General features: G+C 33.3%; 1 protein-coding gene and 1 pseudogene across 1 annotated transcript in view; both read right to left on the bottom strand.

Annotated features, from left to right (window-relative positions):
• Window positions 1–23,331, bottom strand: part of ADAM10 (ADAM metallopeptidase domain 10) — a 112,388-nt gene that overhangs the window by 7,221 nt on the left and 81,836 nt on the right. Inside the window, exons 9-14 of the mRNA XM_006920322.2 lie at window positions 20,506–20,669; window positions 15,468–15,651; window positions 10,699–10,849; window positions 9,703–9,886; window positions 8,303–8,411; window positions 7,619–7,839 (exon numbers count right to left, since the gene is read on the bottom strand). Coding sequence (XP_006920384.1) covers window positions 7,619–7,839; window positions 8,303–8,411; window positions 9,703–9,886; window positions 10,699–10,849; window positions 15,468–15,651; window positions 20,506–20,669 — 1,013 coding nt within the window. The remainder of the gene's footprint in view (window positions 1–7,618; window positions 7,840–8,302; window positions 8,412–9,702; window positions 9,887–10,698; window positions 10,850–15,467; window positions 15,652–20,505; window positions 20,670–23,331) is intronic.
• Window positions 21,959–22,110, bottom strand: LOC112469832 (annotated as a pseudogene).

The raw sequence follows: 23,331 nt of genomic DNA, 5'->3' as shown, positions 1-23,331 counted from the left end.
ATAGAACCAAAATCAACAGTTTGTACTGCTATATGTGCTCTTCCTGCTCTATGCCTGTGGTTCTCAACCTTGGCTGCATGTGAAAATCACCTGGAAAGTTTTTAAAACTCAGATATCCAGACCAAATCCCAGACCCAAATGGGGTAGGGATAAGGTCCTAATACCAGTAATTTTGTTAAATCTGGCCAGATCATTCTATTACGCAGCCAAAACTAAAAGCTACTGGTTTCTACCAGGGGTCAGCAAACTTTTTCAATAAAGAGCCAAACAATAACTATTTTGAGCTTTGTAGGCATATGGTCTCTGTCACAACTACTCATTTCTGTCATTGTAGTGCAAAAGCAGCCATAGATAACACGCAAACAAATGCGTATGGCTGTATTCCAGTAAAACATTACAGTTGGCCCTCTGTATCTACGGCTTTCCCATCTGTGGATTCAACCAACTGCAAATCAAAAACTGCTATTTTCGATCTACAGTTTGGAGATCGAATCCGCAGGTGCAGAAGGCCAAATGTATGCATTGTTCTATGTCATCTTAAATAAAGGACTTGAGCATCTGCAAATTTTGTTATCTGTGGTGGGGCGGGGGTCCTGGAACCAATCCCCCATGGAAACTGAGAGACAATTGTATTTTCAAAAACAGGAACAGACCAGATTTGACCCAGGGGCTATAGTTTGTCAACCCCTGTCCTATACCCACATACAGCGTATTAGTTTGGGAGACTATATCTAAATGGATATCAATCAACACTAGCTCTTCAGTTCTCTCTCCCTATTACTTGCCCGAGAGTTTTGGGAGAAGCTGAGAGTATCTGACTGGCTGTAGAAAGAGGAGTCATATCACTGGGAAGAATTGATCAAATAATCAGCATTCGCATGGTAAAGGAATGCTTCTCAATTCTAAGAATAATCTGGTATGCCTATTAAAACAGATTCTCCGACCACAACTCTACAAATTCCAATTCAGTTTTTTGGTTGGTGGAGGGCTCAAGCAACTACATTTTCAACAAGCACACCAATTATTAGGATGCAGATCAGTGCTTCATAGTCAGTGCAGACACGCTGGCACTGTGGTATGGGGCCATTTTGAGCAATGAAGGAAGTTTAGCATCCCTAGCCCTCATCTATCGAATGCTAGCAGAGCCTCTCAGTTACTATGACAACTACTATACTTTTCCAAATACCCTCTGGGGAGGCAGTATCACCTCTAATGTGATCCAATCCAAAGGCACAAAGGGTAAAGGGTCTTCCTACTACTTTCAGGCTTATGGGCTAGTTTTGTTATGGGAGATGCACTTCTATTCCTAATATTCATTATATTCTCTAACACATTTCTTTCCTTACAATCTTCCCTGCTCAAAACCATCTTCCACCTGGAATTGACTATGTCACTCCTCCATGAAAAACCCTTCTTCAAAATCTTCCCACCAAAGATCTCCAAGATAGACGATTAAGTGGAAGAGAGAAAAAATTAAACTTTGCCACACAATAAAGTACAGCAAAGTGTATATATATGATTCCACTTATTTTTTTAAATATATATTCTTGTAATGGTATAAATAGTTTTTGAAGAATACGAGAAACTCATCTGAAGAAGACTGGGCTCTAGAGGAAAAAGAAGGCATACTTTTCAATATATTACTTTGTCATTAAAAAAACAAACAAACAAACAAAAAACAGATAACCACACTTTTCAAAAGGAAAAAAGCAGAATTTTTCTTAATTAAAAAATTCAAATTTCTGTGACTTTATCAGGTATTCCTTCTTCATAAAACATCAACCTGTTCCTTCTACTTCTACTCATCCTTAAGATCTTAGCTTTGGCATCACCTCCTTAAAGGGACCTTCCCCGAACAGGTTCTATTTTCTATGAAAACACCAGACAAAACTGAAACCATGTTTCTATGTGTCAAACCTGACTGCAAGCTCCTTGAATTTATATCCTACAAACTCAGTACCTAACCCATGAAAAAAGTATTTGTTGAACTATTTATTACAGATGAGTCATTATTCCAAATACTGACTTTTTGAAACACTTCTAACAGTTCATTTATTATTTCTAGATTGCCCACACATACAAATATGACAAAGCGCTTACAACAGAGACAGGGCATAAAAAAATTTGTGATTTTGATACCTCTAATGCTAGTTTTTCAGTATCTAAACAGTCTTAAAAAGAGACACAAGTAATATGGCAGTAAGAGAAGCAGACTGGAGAAAGAAAAGCTGGATTTAATAACAGTTATAACTTTGCAGAAAACAAAGGTCAATAGGACCTAGTCTCAGTTGAGATCAACAGATATTTACTAAAATGTGGCACCCAGAGCCTTCTAGCAGTGTTCATGGTCTTCCTTCAAGTTTTTCCAGGTAACTACGTATCTCAAAAGCCCAAGCTTGAGGTGTTAGTGACAGCGATAGTAGCTTTTCAGAGTTTAGTGTCTGGGGAAAGGAAATACTGCAGTAGATAGAAGAGAGCAAAACAAAACAAAACAAAACAAAACAAAACAATGGTGTATTTGAGAGTGTTAGTAAATACGGCCACCTTTAGTAAAAGTAATTTTTTAACACTTCCTTTAAAAGAGAATTATCAGAGATTAGATTAAATGCTAAATCATGATTTCTCTTTTACATATACTATAAAATTAGGAGAAAGACTACCAAAAGAAAAGATCGCAATTTGTCCACATGTTAAGAGTAGGAAAGAAAGGAGAACTATCATTCATTCAACAAACATTTAATGAGTATAAATTATGCACCAAGCTCTTGTCTTTCATAGATACAAGAGTGTTAAGTGAAACTTAACAGATAAAGAGAAGACGTCTAAAAGTTAAAAAAAAAAAAAAAAGCCTTGAAGTTAATAAGCACTAAACAAAGTTTGAGAAAATAATTCTGCATAAGAAACAGATGTTGTTCAATACAGTGATTTATACGGCCAAAAAAAGACACTGTAGAAAAAAGAAATAAAAACGACAAAATAAAAAGTCAAAATTTACCAATCTAATTTATTGTGTACTAATTTTAATAGTTTTTTTTTAATAATCTAAATAAACAAAAAAGACCTATAGGATAACAAAATGATAAAACAGGTATCATTCCCCCCACCAAAAAAAAACCCTAGAGGGGAGAGGGGCAAGACATGTACTCAAGTCTCTTCAGACATAAAATAATCTACTGTTTTTAAAGATCACCATAAAAAGTTAACCAAATAACCCTTTCAGTGAATATTCCAGTGTTTAACAATTCTCCCTCTCAGCAAATGCACTCTAGACTTCCTATTGGTCACAAGATCACATGGAGCCCACCGTTCCTTATGGTTATATTGATTATGCAATCCTGCAAGGGCAGAGAGCTTCTTTCTATCCTTCAGAACATACTATAATCTAGTCTTTGATTAAATGTTCTTCTAACCTTCAACACCCCATGTGCCACCCTTCACACCAATCTGCCAAGTGGAAAGCAACTGGGTACTAATCTTTTAGTTACTTAAGCTCAGCCTGTGCTAGCATGATAAAATTCCACTGAGAGAAATCTGAAAACAGTATAGCCTCAAAGTTAATATGCACAATTTTTATTCTTTTCCATATAAGTAACATTTAAGAAATCTGCTTCATTAACTAGCAATAGTATACTGAATCCTTACTATATGCTAAGCCCTGTGACAACACTGCATCTTTGTTGTTCAAGTTTTATAAGTGATATCTATGTGACCTATTCTACTAGACAATGACGGACTTCAGAGATCCATATCTTTCATCTTCCATTTTCAACATATTAGAATGACAAAGTAGAAAATTTCGGTTACAAGTCTTTTAAAATGGAACCATTAATTGCAGAGATAGGAAAAAAAAAAAATTTCACAAATTTAGTATGCACCATCGGCTACTGATGCAGTGGGTCCAGAGTGGGGCCTGACACTTTGCATTTCTATCAAGTTCCCCAGTGATGCTGATGCTGCTAGTCAGGGGACTATATACTTTGAGATCCACTACTCTAGATCAAGGGTTGGGGTAAACATTTCCTAAAAAGGCCAGATAAATATTTTAGGTTTTGTGGGGCTATACAGTCTCTGTTGCAACTACTCAAAATGTAAAAGCAGCCATACACAATTTGTAACTGAACAGGTGTGGCCATATTCCAATAAATCATTATTTTTGGACACTGAAATCTGAATTTCATATAATTTTCAAAAGAATACTATTTTAATAGCTTTTGTTTTTTTCAACTACTTAAAATGTCAAACCATTCTTAGGTTATGAGCCATACATAACAGGCACTGGACTAGATCTGGCTCATTAGCCATAGCTTACCAACTCTCTGTTCTAGGTGAATGGCTGGTTCTCAATTGTGGCTCCTCAGAAATAGTTGAGGAACTTTTAAAATATCCAGATACTTAAGCCCCACCCCGAGAGATTCTGAATTAATGGGTCTAAGCCCAAAGGTGATTCTCATGTACAACCAGGAGTGAGAACTGCACTTAATCAAGAGCAGTAGTTCTGAGGATAGTTAGAGTTTAATAAGCCTTACATGAGTAAAGATTTCTAGGATCAGGAAAGTGTGGAAATGAAGTTAAAAATATTTTTTATTGCAAGATTTCCCACAATTTTTCCCCAAATCTCTAAGAGGGGACTATAGTATGCAATGTTTTCCAGATTCATTTAACTGCTAAACCCATAGATCTAATGTTCAGCGAAGCACTTGGGAAACACTGCTCTAATTCTTTTATAAGGAATATCAGGTACTTAATACTTAGGTTCATAAAATTACAGCAAACTATGAGAGCAGAAATTAATTTAAAAATGAGAAATAAAGCTGGTTATTGTCAAAATAAAAATTTTGTCAAATTAAAAAAGACAAACTCCTATAAATCTGAACAAATTAAAATTTTTAATAGCCACAAAATAACAGGCAATTACTTAAAAAGGGATAGGAAAGTACGATGATAATTTTGAAAAAAATCAAGATCAAAGAGAGTTTTCTACAATGTCAAACCTAACACAAAAGATGTAGAAAATCTGAACACATTAATAACTAAGGAGGAAACCGAAAAAGAATAACCAATGCCCTCAACACCCATTTGAGAAAAGGAGATGATACAGTAACTCAACAGATTTACTGGTGAATGCTCTCAAACGTTTCAAGAACTCAATAACTCCTTGATAAAGTCAAAGTATGTTTAGCATTACCTACTGCCAGATACATAGTAGGCACTCAGCAAAACAGTAAACATATTTTTGAAAAAATATGTTCAAAACACTGTTGTCAAAAACAACTTTTCTCCAGAAAAGAAAGTCTTTATCACATCATTTTCACGGTACTATTACCAGTCAGTAACTCATGCCCTGAAGTATTAAAATTGCTACTGTTCTTCCTACTCTACCCTACGTGATAAGAAAAGATGCAACAGCATACAACAGAAAAGAAAGAAAAAATCACCAGGCACCACTGGAAAGAAAAGTCAGTGAAACCAACCCTTCCCCTCCTTCCTTTTCACAGCTTCTTAAGCGAGAGCATCCTAATAAACCTATATCACTAACGAAAAGGATACATTACTGACAATGATGAAAGACAAAAGCATGAGGTATTAATGCAGCAAAATAAACTCTACTATGCAAGTGGACTCTGCACAAAATGCAAATGAGACAAATAACTTATAAGGAACTAGATGTTTGTTATCTTACTGTGTGATCTGGTTAATGTCCACAAATGCAGCAAGAACCTTCAGGCATTATGGATCATGCTATTTGAAAGAATGGCATGTACATGTCAACAATGATATAAAATAAAAGCATTCTACACTGAAGACAAACTTGTATAAACCTAAAATGCCTGACTAATCAGTTCCAGGGCACAAAAAAAGGCTTCCTATTACTAATTCATTATAAGAAGCATTTCATTAGATCCTCAATCTAACGTATGAAAAATGGTTTTAAAAGTATTTTCAATAAAAATGTCATTTCTATTAAATATTTTAATAGGAATAAATGAGCTTTTGAAATTCTAGATAAAATTGAGTCAAAATTAGAGATAATGGAGAAAAGTGAAAAAATACTATTTTCAGATGACGTAATATCCTACCTACAAAATCCAAAATATCTGGCACAACATATACTCAGTGGAAGAATATAACTCTGAGTTCCCTATTATCAGATTTCTTTTCTGAACACATTTTCCTCTATAGTTTACAAGTATACCAGGTCTCAACTTACTCTTAACAGAGATAATGAGAAAAAAGAAAATTGGATCTGAGTTGAAAACAGGAAAATAAAGGGCCAAGAAAGGTAAGCTACTTGAAGTCATAGACTGATAAATGCCAGACTGATTATCAGAATCCTTGCCTGTACTCTTTAATTCCCAAGCCTGTACTCTTTCTACTTCATCATAACATCTTTAGCTTAACAGATATTTTTTGAACACCTATTAAGCACCAAGTGCAGGAGTACAAAAATGAGTAACATATCATGTTTTAAAAAGACCTAAGTTAAATCAATTGCCCAATCATTTGGTTTAAAATCTAGGTCTCTGAAATCCAACTTAAATGATCCTCCCACTACATAGTCATTACATATCTAAAAAACTGTGTTCTAACATGCAAAATATATTCTTCCTATGTGTAATAAACAGTATTTTAATGCTGGAGATAATTCCGCAATTTTTATTGTAGAATGTTATTACAAGAGTACCAAAAAGGGTGACAACCCACACAGACGACTTTTTTATGTGCTTTTAGGGCATCCTCAGTTCTGAACACACTCAAAAGAGGTAACAAAAATTTGGAGAAAGGAGAAAGGGTAAGAGCTGAGTTCTAAGTCAATTTCCAAAGCAAACTCATTCAGTTCAGGTATAGCACCTTCTCAAATGCATCACTTGCAAGTTTCCTACTGATATTTTAATGTAATCACTTAGACACATGAATATTTAAATGACTTAAGATAGTCATTCTCAGCAATCTTCTAAGAAAATTTCAGGTAATTTAACATCTGTATAACTTAGAGAAATGTTGGCTTAAAAATAATACAGTTCACTGGATTTATGTTGGATGAACATCCATAATCATTAACAAATCTGCAAAAGGCTCTATATCTGATCTTACCCTGTTCAACATTTCCTATCATAGACAAGATGAAGACCCAGAAATTATGCTGAAACATCAGAAAAAACCTTCAGAAGAATCACCAATTTCTCTTTCATCTCTCCTGTTCAGCAAAGTAGAACTCACAGCTGGCAATGTCATATTGAGACAAGAGAGAAGCATAAAAAGCAAGCAGGGCTTTCCAAAACAACTCGAGGAAAAACTCTCATCAAAATGCCATGATTGGATGGACCAAAGGAGGAAGTAACCCATCCAGGACATGAACTAGGGAGCAGAGTAAAACAGAATGACTCCCATCACCTGTCAATCCATGTATGAACAATACATATGTGGAGATTCTGATCACTTTAGAAGAAAATAATACCCAGGGATATTTGAACTTTAAAAATCATTCTTCAGACAAGTAAAGGAAAGAAAAGAGGGGTTTATTTTCTCATAACATTGATGATCTCTGGCCAAGTAAAATTATGATCAAACCATTTTAAGATATGGTTTCTTTATAAATATAAATAAAGACTATACTTACCACAATCCATTCAGCAATGTTTTCATAGAGCTCTGGACTAAAAATTGCTTTTTTAAGCCTAGCTAGAGGACCATCAGCATCTACTAATCTGCAACGCATGAAAACATCACAGTAGCCTCTAAAATCATTGCACGGGGATCCAGGTTGTAGTGTGATGGTTCGACCCATGAATTGCTTGCTCCACTGCACAGACCCTGTACTGGCACAAGTTGATAGGTCCACTGGAAAAGAAGTGCCAAATATAAGTTGAAAATCAGATTACCTAGCAGGCTGGTTGGGGAGGAAAGGAAGAAACTGCCTAAAATCATTATCATAACATATTATATAGACTTTCATTAGTTAAGCTAGATAACACCATTGGTAATTCACCTTAAATGTTATGATATAAACAACCAGCAACTCTTGACTTAGAGCCCACAATGGCTTTAAAACCTTTCAACAGTGTTTATATTCATTACTGCCATATAGCTGGCAGGTTTTTGTCTAGTTTATCATTTTAAAAACACTGTAGGGACCATAATACTAGAAACACAATGCTATGCTACATTTAAAATTTTTCTCAAGGGGATCAGTTTAGCTGGAAATTATCTGTCCAAACAGTGTATCAAAGTTTAACACTCAAAATTTAAGAGAAAGTAAGGTTTTTGAAACAGATTTTATATTCTTATATTTTAAAAGCCTTACTCTTCTTCATACAGCAGACATGGCATAATTCCTTATCATCTTTGCCATCAGAACTGGCACAAGTACACTCCTCCAAGCCATATTTTTCACAGATAGAACCTGCACATTGCTGAAAAAAAAAAGACCAATTATTTAATCTATATATAGTCAAACCTATTGTTCACAGTAATAGATAAAAGCCTTCAATGCTAAAATAATTAAGTAGAAATACAAGTTGGAAAAAGTATAGATTAGTATCAGCAATGCATCAAATAAACACATTTGAAAAAGAGTAAGTGCAAATAAGATAGTAAATCTTTTAAAGAAATGGCAACTTTAAAAAAATCTTAAAGCAAAAACAGAAACAGAGAGTAGATGAACATTAACTTTATGTTAGTTCTTTTACAAGAAGAACTATAGAGGAAAATGATCATTTAGCTAAGAAAGCTTTAAAAGCTTCACATTCTTTTATTTAGGTTAGCAAAAATTTTTTTATTTAGGCTATTAAAAAAGATACTCATTTATAAAACTTAAAAGCAGTACAAAGTCACATGATCAGTTATGTAACTATTTTTCTCTAAAGAATATCAAACACATGCAGTGGAAAGATGAAAGGCAAGTAGGCAACTAATTGAATACCACCAACCATATAATACTTTCATGTCTTTGTGGAGAAATAGTTAGGAATATTATATGGTAGTTCAATCTGCCAACCACAGTGCACTAACTGAGATTACTTTAACTATGCAGCTTTAAGTGTCAACAATTAGTTTGAAAAAGCAGGTTTTACAAAACTAAATTAAAAACTATATACTAAAAAACAAAAAAGACACACATAGACTGAAACTAAAGGGATGGAAAAGGATATTCATGAAAATGGAAATGGAAAAAGAAAAACAGCTGGGTTAGCGGTACTTATACCAGACAAAATAGACTTTAAAAAAGAAAGGCTATAACAAGAGACAACAAAGGACCCAGCAATTCTACTTCTGGGTATTTATCCAAAGAAACACAAAACAGTAATTTGAAAAGACATATGCATCCATATATGCATTGCAGCATTATTTACAATAGCAAGATATGGAAGCAATCTAAGTGTCCCTCAACAGATGAATAGATAAAGAAGTGGTAAAACACACAATGGAATGTTACTCAGCCATAAAGAATGAAATCTTGCCATCTGCAACAATATGGATGAAACTAGGGCGTATTATGCTACGTGAAATAAGTCAGAGAGACAAATGCCATATGATTTCACTTATATGTGCAATCTAAAAAGCAAAATAAATGAACAAATAAAACAGAAACAAACTTATGGACACAGAGAACATTTTGATGGTTGCCAGATGGAAGGGGGGTTGGGAGAATGGGTGAAAAAGGGGAAGGGATAAGAAAAAAAAACATATAAATCAAATGCTTACTCCATTAATGCACACTTGTGTATGTCTATTACAGTCTGTAAAATTTGGTTTAGGGTCAGATGCTGGGCAGAGAGCTGTAATGCCATTACATATTCCTTCCTTTGCACAGTCTGAATCATCCCGACACTTTTCAGTTTTTGACTTGAATGCACACTGTGCTGTACAACAGGGACCTTGACTTGGACTAGAAGAAACATTAAATGATTAAAGAAAATCACTAGGATATTTCCTATATACATAGATATGGTCTTAATTTTTAAATCATAAACCTCATCTTTTAAATGGTAAGGATGTTACTGGTATACAATTTCAAATATTTGAATAAGAGGCTATTAAGTTTCAACATTCTAATAAGTGCAGAAAAGTCATTGTCTTGTTTTAATAAGCAAGGCATCCTTATTCTATTTGCCTTTAATGAAAGACTATAATAGAAAATATATTTAGTATTAAGCAAGTTATCAGTGTTTTTCATAGTTGCATCATACTTTAGTCAATTTTTCTTACATTTATATGCTAAAATCAAACTAGGATACACAGACCATCCACTTAAAAAGTACTGCATAAACAATATTCTATCACTATACTACTGAAGTAATTTGACAAGTAAAACAATTATATGACACTAAGTTACAGGAGTGTATGGAATGCTTATTACCTGGATATTTAAAATTAAGATTCTAAAAATATAAAGCATAGTCACATCTTTAAAGTTAAGAGCTAAATAATATGTATTTTATTGAGCATCTTTTACATGTCCTTTTTTAACACCCACCACTCAAATTACAAGTGGTTCAACCTGCCAACAATAGTGCACTAACCAATGCTATGGAGTAGAAATAAAAACATCTTCTGGATAAAAATAAAGCAAATAAAGCAAAATAACAAATAAAGACAAAGTTTCAAAATCATATGCATCTCTTAATCTGTTTTAAATTTATCATAACTGCCTTCAGGTGACGTAATAGAAACATTAACATGACTGGAATTAGCAGGTACCTGCACTGTTTTCCGGGTTTCAGCTTGCATTTTTTCCCCTCTGGCTGATTCGCATCATAGCAGCACTCATCTTTACACTGGTCACTATAGCCACAATCACATTCTTCACCTTGCTCTACCATTCCATTTCCACAAATAGGTTGGCCAGATTCTGAGGAAAATAAATAAGACAAAGTAAACACTGTATGCACATATTAATTTGATTTAAAATTCACAAACTTTTTAGAGCCTCATAACAAAGGGAGATAGGAAAACTTTGATAAATAAGAAAGCAGAACAAAGTAGGAATCTGGAAATTAAGAGACCTAATCCTAACGCTCAATCAAGCCACTAACTAGCAATATGGCCTGGGCAATTTGCTTCCCTTGTGCTGGGTCTCAGTATCTTCATCTGTATAGTGAGGCAATTTGCCCTGATGGTCCTTCTAAGGTCCCTTCTAGAAGTAGTAACATTCTATTTAGGTCATGCCACTCTGAGCTTTACTGAACAATGACTGCACTGTTTATATTACACAAACACAAACTAAATGCTTCATCAATCAGAAAAAAATTAAACCTTTTTTTAGATGAAAAATTTCAAATGTACAAGGAGTAGTAAAAGAGTAAGTACAATGAACTACCATGTACCAATCACTTAGCTTTAACAACTATCAACAATATACTGTAAACAACTCCACCTAACATATTCATTTGTTCTTGTAAATAATCCAGGATAAATCTAAGAGATAATGTCTCTTCTTTTTTAAATGTAACTATTATTACATCTAACAAAATCAACCATATGATTAATAGCATCTAATAGCCAATCCATGTTCAGTTTTATCTCAACTGCCTTTTTACAATGGGTTTATTTGACCCAAGTTCCACAAAATATTCCCCAAAACCCTCTCTCCATGGCTGCTTTTGGTTGACAGGTGTCTTAAGTTCTTTTAATATATAACAGATTGCCTCCTCTCTTATTTTTATACAATTTATTTGTTAAAGAAATCAGATCATTTTTGTCCTTTGGAATTTCCCACATTCTATTTGGCTGATTGTATCCTGGTCAATAAGTAATTTTTTTTTAATGTACATTAGTTTTGCTCCTCAGCTAGACCAAGCTCCTTAAGAGAACCATGTATTATTTACATTTTTTTTGTATTCTTACAGAGTCTATCAGTGTTGAGTCAAATCTTGGTTCACTAAGGTTAGACTGAAAAATAAAAAATTTAAGAAAAAAATTTAGGCTCTCTTTTAAGTTCTTCAATTTCATCAATGGGGTTTAAAATTAGAACAGGAACACTGCTCTTAGTAAGATCATAAAATCACAGAACTTCAGCATCTGCAGGGAAATGATAAGAATCAAATATCTTCATTTTATAGAAAAGAAAACTAATTTACAGAGAGTTTGTGACTTGCTGGAAACCATATGCCACAGTATGGGCAAAACACAGGTCTCCTAGGTCTAAATTCTCATGCTCTTTTCTTTCTACACTAAATCAAAGTGGAAAACAGTTTAGTACAGGCTTCAAATTGAGAAGTGAATAAGTGGAAGGGAACACATCTCAAACACAGGAACTCAACACAAGGGATACCTAAATCACTAGCTTTATATTTAGAAAGTTCTTTCTTATCTTTAACTACATCAAATATTAAAGGAAACTTTAGAAGCAAATGAAGCTCCATCCTTCTTTCATTTTATACGATTTCTTTTGTTCCCTAAAACTAGATGCATACACATACATATAGAAAATAATAATGATTTTTTTAAGTCTAGCAATAATCATTTTATAATCTATATGATGTAATTAAAGAGAAAAGGAAAATGATAAAATCAGAAAGCCTTTGATGCAATATTTACTACAAATTAATTTACATCTCATAGAAATATTACTTTAAATCAGCTAATTGCTAACAGCTCAAACACATAGAAAAGGTCCTGTTTAAATGCAAAAATTATAATAGGTAAATATTTCATTATAATTTTAGAACTAAATTTCCTTCCCATAATATACTCACTTTTTAAAGTCAACTTCAACCAGAAAGTTGTGAAAACCCAGTATACAAATGAAGAATATATGTTAGCACTTCCACAATAAGCTCTAGAAAAACTACCACTAATAATAATAACAAAAATGACATCAATGTAATTTTAATCTACCCTTTAAAAAGAAAAAAAAAAAAAAAGAAGGTGGCTTTAAAGAGAAAGCCAATCAATAAAAGTAAAATTGATCATTTGGACTCATTAAAATTCAGCTTCTGGAAAAGACTCTGGGAAGAGGATAAAAAGACAAACTGCAAACTGGGAGAAAATATTTGCAGACCAGTACCTGACAAATGACTAATATGTGGACTATATAAAGAACTCTCAGTACTCAACAGAAAAAAAAATCCAGTTAGAAATGGCCAAATAACATGGACACCTCACCAAATAAGCACATGAAAAGATGTTCAATATCATTAGTCATCAGAAAAATATAAATTAAAACCACAATGAGATATCACAATATACCTATCAGAATAGATAAAATAAAAAATATCAAAAATACCAAAAGCTAGCAAGAATTCAGAGAAATCAGATCACTTATACAATGTTGGTGGGAATGTAAAATAGTACAACCACTCTAGAAAACAGTTTGGCAGTTTCACTTAAATAAAAATAAATAATTACTATATGATCCATCAATTCAATTTGAGGACATTTATCACATTGAAGTAAAACTTAGGTTCACATTAAAAAAAAAAAAAAAAAAACAGAAAAACCCTACACATCAATTTTTCTAACTGCTTTATTCATAATAGCCAAAAATGGAAAATAGCCCAGATGTCCTTTAATAGGTGAATGGTTAAATAAACTGTGGTACATACATACCATGGAATATTACTCAGCAATAAAAAAGGAACAATTATTGATACAAGCAACAATTTGAATGAACCTCCAAGGAATTATGCTGAGTGAAAAAAGCCAATCCCAAAAGGTTACATATATTGTATGATTCCAATTACATAACATTTCTAAAGTAACAAAATTTTAGAAAGAGAGAATGGTTTACTAGGGAAGGTGAGAGTACAGCAGGAAGAAGGTGGGTTTGGTTATAAAAGGGCAACACTGAGGGTTCCTTGTGGTGATAAAACTGTTCTGTATCTTGACTGTGGTGATGGAGACATAAATCTACATATGTGATAAAACTGTATAGAACTAAACACACACAGAGAGAAATAAGAACAAGAAAAATTGGAGTAATCTGAATAAGATCTGTGGATTGCATCAATGTCAATATCCTGGTTGTGATATTCTACTATATAGTTTTGCAAGATGTTACCATTGAGAGAAGGGTGCATGGAAACTATTATTTCTTATAACTGCATGTAAATCTATATGTAAATCTAAACTACCTGTACAAAAAATTACAGTTAAAAACAATAGACCATAATGTTATGTCAATTATACCTTAATTATTTTTAAAATCCAGCTAAAAATAAAACAAAAGGCCATGCTTATCCGGACCTCTTCCTCAATTCTTTCTCCTTTGCTATCATATGTTTACACCCATCTTTGAGTAAGGTGAGCAGACTCGATTTTTACCCTCAAGTAACTTAGAATCTCATGAAATAGAAGAAGAACCCAAAATATCATAATACAAAGTAGAATAGTTAGAACATTAAATGCCACAAGAGTGGCATAACAGATGAATGGATAAACAAAATGTGTTATATCCATACAATGGAATATTATTCAGCCATAAAAAAGTATGACAATCTGATACATGCCACAACTTGGATGAATATGGAAAATATTATGCTAAGTGAAATAAGCCAACGTCACACAAGGACAAATATTTTATGATCCTAATTATATGAGGTACCTATTATAGGCAAATTCATAGAGACAGAAAATAGATTAGAGGTTATCAGGATCTGGGGAGAGAAAGGAAGAAAAGTTATTGCTTAATGGTTATAGAATTTCTATTTGGAGTGATAAAAAAAGGTCTGGAAATGGATAGTGGTGATGGTTGCACAAAACTGTGAATGTACTTAATGCCGTGGAATCGTACACTTAAAATTAGTTTATATACAAATTTTACATTATATATATTTTACCACAATAAGAAAAAAAAGAATTTTATACCAGCTTTATTCATATTAGTTCAGACCTGAAAAGCTTAGGCATTCATCAGTAGGAGAATGGATGACCAAGCAAACTGATATAGTCATGCAATGCAATACTACTCAGCAATGGAACAAAATATGGAACAAAATATTAATTGAAAATCTCAAAAGATTATGCTGAGTGAAAGCAGCCTTCCATAAAAGGGAACAAACCATATGAGTCCATGTATATGAAGTAAAATGAGCAAAATTTATCTATGGTGAAATAAATCAGAATAGTGGTTGCCTGTCTGTGCGTGTGCCAGGAGTAGAGATTGTTTGGGAAGGGAAATGAAAGAACTTTCTGGGATGATAGAAATATTCTATATCTTGATAGGTTATACAGGTAAATGTATTTATCAAAGCTCATTCAAACAGTGGACTTAAGATTTACGCAAACAACACTGAACTCTAATGATATGTAGGCTGAAGTATTTAGGGGTGAAGTATACTGATGTAATCCACTTCAAACTGCAACCAAAAATATGGACTGAGGGATGGATAGACTGATAAATAGGTGATAAAGCAAATATAGCAAAGTGTTAATCATAAAATGTTAAGTGGTGGGTACATAAGTGTTCATTACATAATTCTTTCAAGTTTGAAAATATTCATAATAAAATGTTGGGAAAATATACATACCAACAAAGCAGTTGTTTCTCTTCTTCTCAAGAACTTGGCTTATATTTCTTATACTACAGAGTGAGAATTTATTGTTGTTAAGTTTGTCCCCAGATGTTGCTCTTGCATACATGATGTAATTGCCATTTTCTTTTTGCCCTAAATTCTTAGATTCTCCTGGAGTGCACTCTGTTCCAGAATCATGCTGTCAAACAGAATATAGAGTTACATAAACAGGAAGTAAAATAAGGTTTTCAGGTCATCTGATTAAATATAATTTTCTCATCAGAAGAACAATGGAAGCTTGTAGACACTCCTTTAGAAAAGACCTTATAATTGTTTTAGACTAAGAAGGAAAACAATTACTCTTTTAAGGGTCACTGTCTTAGAAGGGAAGGAAAAATCAGTGAAGTTCTAAGCAAAACTTATAGCTTTGTAATTAGCGGGTAGAATGGAGGACAAACTACCATAAAAGTCTCTTAAAAATAAGTTCACTTACTTTTAAAACTAGTAACGGAAACATAAACTACTTAAAAACTACTAAATATTCTTTAAAATACATGCTAAATTCATGTTATGGAAGTTCTGAGAAGACAGAGGTGGAAAAAGACAAGAAACAAAAGAGAATGGTATGGGGCTAAGTACATACAGGATCGGCATCTAAGAGAGATGACTTATTAACTATTACATAAGAAAGAGAAGTAATGCTGAGTAGGGACAGAAACACAATGATCAATTTTTAAATGAAGACGAAGAAAAGCCAAGAGGTAAAATCAAAATACTGCTTTGCAGAATAAAACTGAAGATATATATATCTATATCTATCTATCTATCTATATCGATATATATAGATAGATATCGATATAGATAGATACGATATAGATAGATATAGATATAGATAGATAGATATAGATATCACAGAATCTATATCTATCTATCTATAGATAGATAGATAGATATATAGATAGATAGATAGATAGATAGATAGATATAGATATAGATAGTTAGATAGATATAGATATATATATCACAGAAAGAGTTTATGGTGTTGGTAAATACTGCTGAAGTATAAGATACACACAGAAAAGTACCAAATCACAGCTCCATGAATTTTCTCAAAGTCAATAAACATATGTGACCAGCACTGAGATCAGGAAAGAGAACACTACCAGATCATAGCAAGTCTCCCTACCCCCTGTGGTATATGCATTTAAAAACAAAACAAAGGAAGCTCAATGCTCCTCAAACAACAATTCAGAACACATCAGAAAGGGTGAAAAAGAATGGGTCCTAGAGTAACAGTTCTATTTAACTACTGCTTTGAATACCAGACAATCTTATCCTTCAGAAAGAAAATACCAAAAGGCATTCTGTTTCTTCTCAGAGCCCATCTAAGTCACTTTCATTTTCTACTCCCTAATCTGACACGACTATTAAAAATATATTCTCTGCTATTACCTCTATTCTTCCTGATACCTCTTGCCTTTCTCCTGAACATACATTCAACATTTAACACATCTTTACTATTCACCAATATTATCTTGCTTCATGTTTTCATTCTATGGAATTCAATTTGGTTTCTGATATGTATGGCACTAGAATTATTCTCAGCATTTAAATTTTAGAAAGAGATAGAAAAAAATCCCAATACTGTATAACTCTTGATATCATCACAGAATATCTTACCGGTAATCTTTCAATTCAATAAATGAGTGTGTGTCCAATATTATACAAGGAGGAACTGAAATATAGTATGAAAATATAAATATGAGTTAAGTACTGTCCCTATCCATGAAAGGGCTTACATCCTATTCAAAAGAGATAGCAAATTTTGATATCCCTGCCTAAGTATGACTTCCTGCCCCATGAATCCATTACAGATATCACTAATCACTAATTATTTTACTATCCCAGAGGATATTGTAATGGATCATTAATAGTCATGGAAGGAGGAACAGATTATAAACAAGTATGCCAGCTATTTGTCATCCTCAAAAAAGGGAATAAACAAGCATACAAATAAACAAAATATAAAATAGAATATAAAGGGCATCTTGACTCTACTCCCCAAAAGTGCTATGAGAGTTCAAATAAAGAGACTGGTTTCACAAAGAAACTATAATCTTAGTTTAAAAAAACAGAAAAGCTTTTTAGTTTTATTTTGTTTAATTTATATTCTAGAAAATTTAGAAAATAAAAAATGGATAAAGAAACATTCAATCATATTCCACCAACCACAATAATTACTATTAACATTTTGGCTCATGTCCTATCTGACTTGCATCTAGTCGTATCATAGTTTAAAACAAAATTTGGAATATACCATGTGTACAGTTTTATAAATGGTTTCTTTCAGTTTAACTGTATAGAATGAGCACTGAAAAACTTGATTTTTAAATGACTGCAGAGCATTCCATGATACTTTCCTAGTGTGGGACCACTTAGGCTGTTTAAAATTTTTTGCTATTATAAATAAAATGGCAATGGATAACCTTTTCAATTTTTATTGTTGAAATGCACACAAATCTTTGATAGATTCTACATATATATTTTAGCTGGATTCCCAGATGTAGAGTTACTGAATTAAAAAGTCAGTCATTTTAAGCGTCTTGATACACATTGCCAAACTGCCTGACAAAAGGGCCATATCAATTTACATTACATAACAGCATGGATCAAGATTTCAATTGGCAGAAATGGGAAGGAAATGGCTTCCTGACAGAAAGTTTTAAAGGACTATAAAATTACTTAATTTGACAGGAGAGGAGAGATAACATTGGAAATATACATGGATCCAAATTATGGAAAACTCTAAATGCTAAGATAAAGAAATTGTATTAGCAGTATCATGCATTAGCAGTATTACAAGTAAGCTGTAAACAGAAGTGACATGATCAGCATGGTCAGAACCAAATCTAGATCAAGAATGATCTAGTAAGAATGGGCACATATTAGAATTTTCATACTGAGAGAGAAATTTGTCTAATTTATATTTATAACTTCCCCAAAAAAGCAATAAATATTTGGGATGGGATATATAAATGTAAGGGATAATATGAACCACTCAGAGAGAGAACGTTACCAATGACATTTTATATATATATAGTAGGAGAGATAAAGACAGGCTTCAGGTAAAGATGTCAAGGACAAGCTCAGTAGTTTATGATTCTAGCCGATCTATTAAACTATTTAATAAATATTTACTAAGTATCTACTTTGTATATGAATGGTAGTGTGAACAACAAGCACAAAGGAATGGGTTGTGATTAAGCACAGAAGAATCATTAAAAGTAGTCTGGTATGATAGGAAAAGATAGCAAGGGAGACAAAGAATATGAACAAATTTATCCATTAAACAGTAAGTAATCTAACATTACTGTACTAAAAACACTTGTCTGGCAAATGGGTACCAAACAGATTAGACAGTAAGTGAAAATGGAATAGACTAGATTCCCTACTCCCTACTGTGTAGTCCACAGACCAGCAGCAACAGCAATACCTGGGAGTTTCTTAGAAATATGGAAACTTGTCCTCACCAAAGACTCACTAAACCGAAATCTGTATTTTAAATTCCTTAGTAATTTATATGCACATTAAGATTTGAGAGGCCCTGGACTAAAGGACAGAAGAATAGTTAGAAGGGTACTATAATTTGCATGGTAAGGGCTGGAACTAAGGGAACAGGGAGAGAAGAGAGGACATTTCACTGCCATCAAAAATACAAATTAACCATGAACCACACTCTGCTCATCTCTAAAATTTCCATTACTCTTTTAAGAACAGATTCCAAAAGTGGTCAAGAGGTAGAGAGATTAAAAACATTTTACATACTTTCTCTAAATAAGAGTACTGATAATAATCTATCAATTTCTGATTAATGGGATGGCACTTATATTTTACAAACTGGGGGCTAATTAGAGAAGCACATTTGAGAATTTTAAACTACTAGTATATATTTTTCTAAACTCATAAAAATTTCCATTTTTTACAAGTGATACAAGAAAAATGAATTTACATATTGTTTTCAAATGAAATTTTCCCAAACTTGTTATTTTAATAAAACCTACTAAAATTACAAAGAGTATCTTTCAGTATTTCGCATTTCTGTGTGTATTAATCTTTAGGTCACTTGAAAATCAATATAATGGACTGGCTATTAAATGACACCAAAGAATTGTTAATTTTGTTAGGTATCATAACTACAATGTGGTTATTTAAGAAAATGTCTATTTTTTTTTTGACATACATAGTAAAATATGTAAGGATGAATGAATTTGCTTCTAATACCTCACAAAGAAAAAGGAATCAATACAGAAAGGAGATGTGCAAAATCTTGATAATCATTGAATCCAAATCAGAGATCGGGAAACTGCAGCCCACATCTTGCTTAAATACAGCCTAAGCTAAGAATGTTATTTTCCATGTTTAAAGGATTATAAAACAACAAAGAAAAATATGGAACAGAGACCAAATGTTACCCCCAAAGCCTAGAATATTTACTAACAGGCCCAGAGAAGAAGTTTGCTGACCCCTGTTCTGGACGTTAGACATATATGAGAGTTTATTGTATTATTTTTCTCCACTTTTGTGTATGTTAAAATGTCTTTGTCCTGAAAGATTTTAAAATATCAATCTCATTCCACAGTAGAGAAAGATGAATCCATTAAACCCCAAAAACGCTTTAACAGAAACCAAGCAAAAAAACCACTCCACAATTTGCTAGCATTTCAGCATATGCTTTAAACAATGAAAAGTGATTCTCATTCAACAAATATTTTAACGAATCATGTACCTGGCTCTCTTCTAGGGCCAGGCAATATAGAAGTAAATGGAACAGACAAAATTCCTTGCCTTCATAGAATTCTGGCATAGTTATGCTTACTTTTCTTATTTTAATCACAAATATTCTATTTTCCTCTCTTTCAATATGGTCAAGTACATCATTGTTCTGACATAAAAACTAAACATTCATATGAATTTGTTTTCATTATAAACAAACAAAAAATCACTCAAAAGGAAGGTTAATTTTTTTAAAACCTAATAATTAAGCAATACTTACTGGAGATCCAAAGTTATGTCCAACCTCATGAGCAAAAGTAATGTGAGAGACTTTGGGGGGTACATGAGACCCATAGTTCTGCACAGTAATAATTCCAGTGTTTAAGGACTTCTTCTTACCATCTGAATAGAGCTTACTTTTTTCACATATTCCTCCAGAGCTTCCTAATTCAGAAGAAAAGATGGCTAAATTAGCAACTATTTCCCCCCAAAATAACTTTCTCATACATGCTATATTAAATTTAAAAATTTTATGTTTTGAGTTCAAAATACAATTGTTACCCATATATATCAAATACTCAAGTTTCTTTGGTCCAAGATTCGCAAGTCATTTCAAGTAAAAGTTTTAATGGTACACATAAAGAAACTCCCAGGATTGAGTACAAAGCCCTTATAAAATGTTCCTCTTCATAATCAAAATGTCCCCAAATTTTTGCTCCCATTAATTAAGCAAAACAAATATTTAAGTTTCTATTAAATTTGAATTTATCAGTATTTACACTGAGTCAAAGCCTATACTTTTCATCTTTCAAAAAGAAAACATATTTAAGTTTATAATCACATAAGTTAAATGAAAGATTTTCAAGTAGATTCTGAGAAAGTCACTTCTACAAATAAACACAGTGATGCATAGGAGAATGTGATGCACTATTCTAAGAGGCAACATACAACATATTTTTTAAAAAGAAAAAAATTAGTGGTGGGGGGTGTGAAGGAAATAGGGAGAAGTTGGTCACGGCACAAACTTTCAGTTATAAGATGAATAAGGTCTGAGGATCTCATGTACAGCATAGTGACTATAGTTGATAACACTGTATTGTATAAATGAAATTTGCTGAGAGAGTAAACTTAAACATTTTCACGAAAAAGGAAGGAGGGAAGGGAAGGGAAGGGAAAAGGAAGGGAGGGGAGGGGAGGGAGGAAAGAAGAAAAGATAAAAGAAAAAGGTAAATAAGTGAGGTGATAGATGTGTTAATTAACTCGATGGGAGGAATCCTTTCACAATGCATACAAATATCGAATCATTATGATGCACACTTTAAATAACTTACAATTTTATTTGACAATTATATCTCAGAAAAAGAATGTCAAATGGGGGAAAAAAAAGGAGGAGGGAAGGAAGGAGAGAGTGTAAAGGAGAGAGCAAATGTGGCAAAATGTTAACCGATAACCTATCAGAAGTTCACTGCTACTCTTGCAACTTTTTGGGAGGTTTGAAATTTTTTCCAGAATAAGGTAAAAAAATTGAATTATGATTTTCCAATGTCTTCAGAATATTTTAAAATTTTAAAAGAAAACCCATATTTTTACGTATATTATACATGTTATTTTGTAGTTCACCTGTTTATTAATAGTTCCTGAACTTTAGAGCTTAATACCCAACCTTTGGTTGAACTCACAGATTGCAAGGACCTTGTCAACTTACAGACAATCCCTTATTTTTTTATTTTTTACGCTTATAGCACCTGGTCTTCCTAGGTGGTCTCCCATCCAAGTACTAACCAGGCCCAACCCTGCTTAGCTTCCAAGATCAGACAGGCCCGACCCTGCTTTGCTTCCAAGATCTGACAGGATCAGGCTTGTTCAGGGTAGCATGGCCGTAGACTGGAGTAGTAGTATAACTCCTCTCTATTAAGAAGAAAATGAATTCCAACAATATTAAACTTCTACTAAGATACAGACATTTCAACTTATTAGAAATGTCTTAGGAGAAAGCTAGAATGCTACAGTATTTAATACCTAGTAAAATAACTACCAAATGCATTAAACCTGGAATCAAAAGGTCAAGATTCTAGGTTCTGTTTGATACTGGGGTTGTCAAAGTCTCTGAACCCGTTTCCTCATCTGGAGAACAGAGGTATTAACACCTAAACTTCATATGGGTGTGGAAATAATAAAACCAGGGGGTGGCTCCATAGTGTAGTGGTTAGCACATCTGCTTTACATGCAGAAGGTCCTGGGTTCACACCCCAGGTGGAGCCACAGACCATACCGCGGGTGTGCCAGGCCTCCTGGGTGCACTAGGCCCCCAGGGTGCACCAGGCCCGGGTGCATGCCTCAAGCATGTGGGAGGAGTCGCCCCGCCTTCAGAGATCAAGTTCTTAAGGGAAAATGGCAACATCCATAGGTCAGGGGTGGAAGTGGGGAAGTAGAGTTATTAAAGAGGAGAAAAAAATAATAATAATAAAGTCAAATGTATAAAGTTCCTTATAAAAAAAAGCAAAATGTAAGTCAAACATAAAACTCAGTTCAAGTAGTCTGAAGGCAAAGGAAAATGAAGAAGAAAGCTGTCAATGTTATGTCAAGGCAGGTACCCTACACTTGCTAAAAAAAAAGGTCAAAAATTCTAAAAGATGAAACTGGGGGAATTGGGGGAGATGGAAGCAATCAGTGACAAAAATACAAGTAATATGTCCCACCATTTTCAATCCAGAACTCTGCCTACTGCTGCTTCAGTAAAATGGACAGCACCACAAATGGTGGTCCAAATATTATAAAGAACTAGACATAAAAACTAATTGACCTCCAAACCCATAACCCCAGTCTAATCATGAGAAAAAAAACACCAAAAAGACTGCAATAGAGGTGCATCCTATGATATATCTTACCAGTACTCCTCTACATTGTCAAATTATCAAAAACAAGAAAAGTCTGAGAAACCATAATAACCAAATGTAATGTGGTATCCTAAATGAGATCCTGGAACAGAAAAAGGACCTTAGGTAAAACCTAAAGAAATCTGTATAAACTATAGACTAACTTAGTTAACAATATTGGTTCATTAATTGTAACAAATGTACATACTAATGTAAGCCGTTAATAATAT

Source organism: Pteropus alecto, unplaced genomic scaffold (assembly GCF_000325575.1).
Source record: "Pteropus alecto unplaced genomic scaffold, ASM32557v1 scaffold86, whole genome shotgun sequence".
Classification (NCBI taxonomy): domain Eukaryota; kingdom Metazoa; phylum Chordata; class Mammalia; order Chiroptera; family Pteropodidae; genus Pteropus; species Pteropus alecto.
This window is presented reverse-complemented; position numbering and strand designations above follow the sequence as displayed.